At 58.1% G+C, this 5148-nt stretch overlaps 1 protein-coding gene across 1 annotated transcript in view; it reads left to right on the top strand.

Annotated features, from left to right (window-relative positions):
- LOC103604782 (potassium channel subfamily T member 1-like) overlaps positions 1–5148 on the top strand; it is an 89641-nt gene that overhangs the window by 57183 nt on the left and 27310 nt on the right. Inside the window, 1 exon segment of the mRNA XM_008589353.1 lies at positions 4637–4801. Within this exon segment, the coding sequence (XP_008587575.1) occupies positions 4637–4801 (165 nt within the window).

Genomic DNA, 5148 nt, shown 5'->3' with positions numbered 1-5148 from the left:
TGAGTCCCTTTTCCCAGGCAGGCACATGGCACCTCGTGGTCCTGACCCAGCCACACAGCTCAGCCTTCCCTGTCCATCCAGCTCCTCTGCCCACCCCAGTACACCCCGAAGGGAAGAGAAACCGCAACGCAGCCCCAGCAAACCTCCGAGTTGCTTTCAAGTAAAGCAGGAGCAAGATGCTTCCTCCCTCTGCTTTCTCTGCGAGGCCCATGGCACCCAGTGGTCGAGGACCAGATTGTTCCTGGGACCCATGGTGGCATCTCCCAGCCTGACCTCCCTCCAGGGGCCCTGCGGGCCTGTCAGTCTGAATATGCACCATAACGATTAAATTTGTCAAAAAGAATTTCTCTCCACCCCAGTTAAGGTCACTGGCCAGAGAGACCTCCCACAGTGGCTTGTGAGAAATCCCAACTGTGCCAGTACTGTTTTGTCACCCTGTGCTAAAAACCCAATCAGCATGTGCAGCCGTGTCCCTCTGCTGCATCCACAGCCTCTGCCGTGTCCTGGGGCTGCCCCCCATTCTGCTCCTGGAGCATCAGGGGAGCCCCCACCTCCCTGATCTTCATTAGGAAAGAAGACAAAGTCGTCATAATTACACCTGGACCTCTTCAGGGAAATTCGCAGAGTTAATGGGCTTTCGTTGCAAGATCTGATCGCATCAGTCAGCTTTGCTGCAGTGACAAACAGCCCACACCCCAGCTGGTTGCTCGGGCTCTGTGTCAGCGCAGGGCCCTGCAAGTCAGCCGTGGTCTGCCTGTGTTTTCTCCCTCCCGTGACTGGCCAGGTGGAGCTGCCCCTGTCCGGACGTGCCCTGCTCGTGGCAGGGAGGAGAGAGCAGAGCAGGAGCAAGGGCTCTTGAAGCCAATGGTCTGCCTGTGTTTTCTCCCTCCCGTGACTGGCCAGGTGGAGCTGCCCCTGTCCGGGACGTGCCCTGCTCGTGGCAGGGAGGAGAGAGCAGAGCAGGAGCAAGGGCTCTTGAAGCCACCACTTGGAGCTGGACACTGTCCCTTCTGCTCACGTCCCCGCAGCCAGGCCAGGCGGGGCAGGTGCTCCGAGGTGGGGAGGCCTGCAGGGCACGGCCATGGGGTGGCATTCCCCGTCACTCCCAGGGCTGGGGTGACCAGGACGGATGACGTGGCTGACCTCACCACGTGCACAGCTTCCTGCCTGCTCGTAATGATGCCAGCGAGACCAGGCACCTCGTCCTGGTGAAGAAGGAGGGTTCTGAGGTCCCTGTTTGTTCTTCTGTTGAAGTAAATAGACCCATTAATGCCCTTAGAGAAGATCATGACAGCGAAGCCCCTGCTCGTGAACTTCCCTTCCAGACATCATGACCGCAGCTGGCTTCTACCAAGAGCATCGTCCTAGGCTCGGGGCTGAGTGTCGTCCCTGCCTCAGTACCCGAGTGTCCTGGGGCTGCCGGTGTCACAAACTGCCACCAGCGGGCAGCTTGACCAGCAGGAGTGTGCCCTCTCCCAGGTCTGGAGGCCAGGATCCAAAATCAGCTGCAGGTGTGGCTGGTTCCTTCTGGAGGCCGTGGGGGAATCCCTCCTGTGACACCTTCCCACTTCTGGCGGTGGCTGGTGGCCTTCGGCATTTCCAGGCCTGTGGACATGTCGCTCCAGCCGCTGCCTGCATCTGCATGTGGCCTACCCCGTGTCTCTGTCCTCTCCCTGTGAGGACCCCAGTCACTGGGTTTACGGCCCACTCAAATCCAGGATGACCTAACCTTACCTGATTATACCTGCAAAGACCCTATTTCTAAATCAGGTCACATCCTGAGGTTCCAGGAGGACATGAATTTTAGGGGGTCACCATCAAGCCCACTGTAATGAGCTCATTTAATCCTGCCCACAGCCCTGGGAGGCAAACTCTGTTCTGCCATTTTGCAGATGAGGAAACATGCTCAGAACCACGTAGCCTGTGAGAGCTGGGGCGCAGGACTGGGGTGTTGGTGGCAAAGCACCCCCAGCACCATGCATGGGAACCTCTGTCTGGACCAGTCAGAGTCCTGGGCACCCCCCAGCTGCAGGGCCTGTCCCTGGAGAAAGCAGGCACTTGACACGCACACTTCAAGGGTTGTTGCCCTCGTTCAATTAGAAATATGTTAAATAAGAGTTCCGGTCAAGATGGTGGAATAGACAGTTCCCAGCATCACTCTCTCCCACAAATCAACCAATTTACAACTATAAAAATGTAACATCAGCCAAGCTGGGGCCACTGGAGCTCAGGAGAAGAGGAGGAGAGACCTACGGAGTTCATGAAGGTGGGCGAAACTACAATGAGAGAAAGAAAAACTGCTCTGAGCATTTTGGGCTGTGGCCACTTTAAGGCTGGAGCTGCTGAGCGCATGCAGCAGGAGCCAGCAGAAGCCTCAGCTGTGCCCTTCGGATGGAGTTGTTTGGAGGTGGCAGGGGAGAAGAGGGCCTTGGTGGCCCCCAGGACAGCAAGACCACTAATAGGGTTCCCATGGACCTACGCGGGAGTGGGAAGCCAGAACAGCTGAAAAAGTGGAGCCATTCAGAGGCCAGTGAGTCATCACAAGGGACCAGCGCATGGCCCGTCCCATGGGAAGTGTTTGGAGCATGGGCAATAGGGGGTATGGGCCCACTGGGGGAACACTGGGGCACAGCAAGGACAGCCGATCTTCCCCCAATCAGCGCAGGACCACTCACAGGAGACTGGGCAGTAATATAGAATTGCGTGGGGTGCAGTTTGATGAAAAACCCAGGCCCAGATCAGAGTTCCTACACAACCCAGATGCACCAAGTCTCTGGAGAACTAGAAGTACCTATAAGTTCAATCATTAAACCCTCAGCTGCACAAAAAGCCTTCCCTAGGGAAATAGCAGCAAAGCAGCAATTTAGTTAAATCACAGAGCTCAAGTACTGGTTCCCACAGGAAGTTCCCCCCTGCAGAGCCCCCCCAGCACCACATGCAGGAAGTAAGCAAAGGACAAAAATTTACTTCTGGCCCAGGCACACCACCAATGCCTTGGGACCCACCCATGGACCTGAGACATGGAGAAGGGGACCAGAGCCCCCTCCCACAACCAGGCACTCTGTGCCAGCACCTTGGTGCCCACCCAGGGACCCGAGGTATGGAGCCAGGGACCGGACCCCCCTCTTAGAACAAGGCACACTGCACCAGTGCCTTGGGGCCTGCCCAGGGACCCAAGGTATGGAGTCAGGGACCGGACCCTCCTCCCACAACCTGGCACACTGTGCCAGCACCTTGCAGCCCACCTGGGACCTGAGGTATGGAGTTGGGGACCAGACCACCCTCCCACAACCTGGCACACTGCACCAGCACCTCAGGGCCCACCTGGGGACCCGAGGCATGGATCTGGGGACCAGACACTCCCCACAACCAGGCACAACACCAGCACCAAGGAGCATGCCAAAAACATCACCTCAATGTGGGTGGCCCACTACAGCCAACACTATAACCATGGCTGCAATGAAAGTGGCTAGACATGACAGCCACCACACAGATGGTCCACCAGCCACTGGAGTGCATTGACACAAGGAGAGTCACCAGCAGAGACCAAAGAAAAGAAGAGGATGTCTCTCTCCACAAAGCCCATTCCAGAGTGACAGAAGAAACATCTGCTCTGTGATAATATTGGGGGACCTGATCACACCTCTCAGCATTGGACAGATCATCTAGGCAACAGGTTAACAGAGTAACCATTACTCTTTCAGAAGGAGAAGAAATCTAGGGTTATCAGAGGGAGGGGGGAGAGACTGGGCAAGGGGCATAAAGAATAATTATGATTTGTAACAATATATATGCTGGTAATATTGATTTGATCAACGTATCTCAATGTTGAACCCCCAAAATTTGTATAAGCAATTTTGATTCAATAAAAAATTTTTTAAAGAAGAAAAGAAATGTGTTACGTAAGTGGTGAACTCAGTGCTTGAGGTAGAGGAAGCCAGAGACTTTGACCCACAGACGGAACCAGACACAGGTGCCAAGAGAGGCCCCGGTGGTCAGCACCCAGACAGCTCTGCAGAGCTGCCCATGCCACCACTGAGTCCCCTCAGCCCCACATCGGCTCTGTGACGCGTGGCCTGCTCTACCCATATGCCGCTCACGGGTCCCGGCACCCGAGGCTCACATGCAGGGTGTGAACCGGCTGGATGGCGTCCGCGGACCTGCAGCCTCGAGCCACCAACCTCTTAAAGGCAGGATTCTGCACACCTGATTCGGTCACCGTTACTGTCAAGAGAGCCACTCCTGATTCTAGGGGCTGAGAGTTTCCTGACACACTGGCAGCTCACTCCAAAATCAGTGCCAGGGGCACAGGAGGGGCAAGGGCCCCAGAGCCCCTGCGTGTCCAGAGCAAGGGCTTTGCACCTACTCCCGGCCCCAGGGAGGTCTGAGGCCAGGAGCTGCCCTCCGCTGGCGCTGGCCGGCAGGGTCACCCGCCCTGCCCCTGCATGGCCCCCGGCCAGGGCCACACACACCCGTTTCTGTCACAGCCTCTGCCCGGCCTCCACTAGGCGCCTCCTCCCTTTGTCCCTGCTCTGGGTTGCCCGGAGATCAGCGTCTGCACCTCCAGGTGGGAAAGGCCCTCCCTGAGGTGGCTGTCACCCAGGCCGCCTGGTACTCACCCCGCTGTCCCCTGCAGTTCGAGGAGCTCGTCTACCTGTGGATGGAGCGGCAGAAGTCGGGGGGCAACTACAGCCGCCACCGGGCCCAGACGGAGAGGCACGTGGTGCTGTGCGTGAGCTCCCTCCAGGTCGACCTGCTCATGGACTTCCTCAACGAGTTCTACGCCCACCCCCGGCTCCAGGTGAAGCCCCTCCGCCACGGCCACCAGACGCCTCCCTCCGAGGCCTCAGGGTCTCCCTGGCCACCCGGAGCAGCCACCCCTGCCCAGGTCGGCCTCGAGCCCGGGTGGGTCCCCTGAGCTCTAGCCCTCGGTTCCCCCCTGTCCAGCAAAGATGGCTGCTCACGCTCCAGGGGCGGGTCTGTCGGGGTCCCGCCTTTCCCTCCTGTCAGGTACGAGGTCACCGTGAGCTCTGGGGTCCCCTACGGTGGAGGGTGTGGAAACACCCAGGAGGGTGGGACGGGCCAGGAGAGGCAGGCAGGGGGTGCTCAAAGGGTCTGACCCAGGGCCCGGCCGGCAGGGCTATTACG

Source organism: Galeopterus variegatus, unplaced genomic scaffold (genome assembly GCF_000696425.1).
Source record: "Galeopterus variegatus unplaced genomic scaffold, G_variegatus-3.0.2 Scaffold5395, whole genome shotgun sequence".
Taxonomy (NCBI): Eukaryota; Metazoa; Chordata; class Mammalia; order Dermoptera; family Cynocephalidae; genus Galeopterus; species Galeopterus variegatus.
Note: the sequence above shows the minus strand (reverse complement) of the source record. Positions and strands in the feature narration are given on the sequence as shown.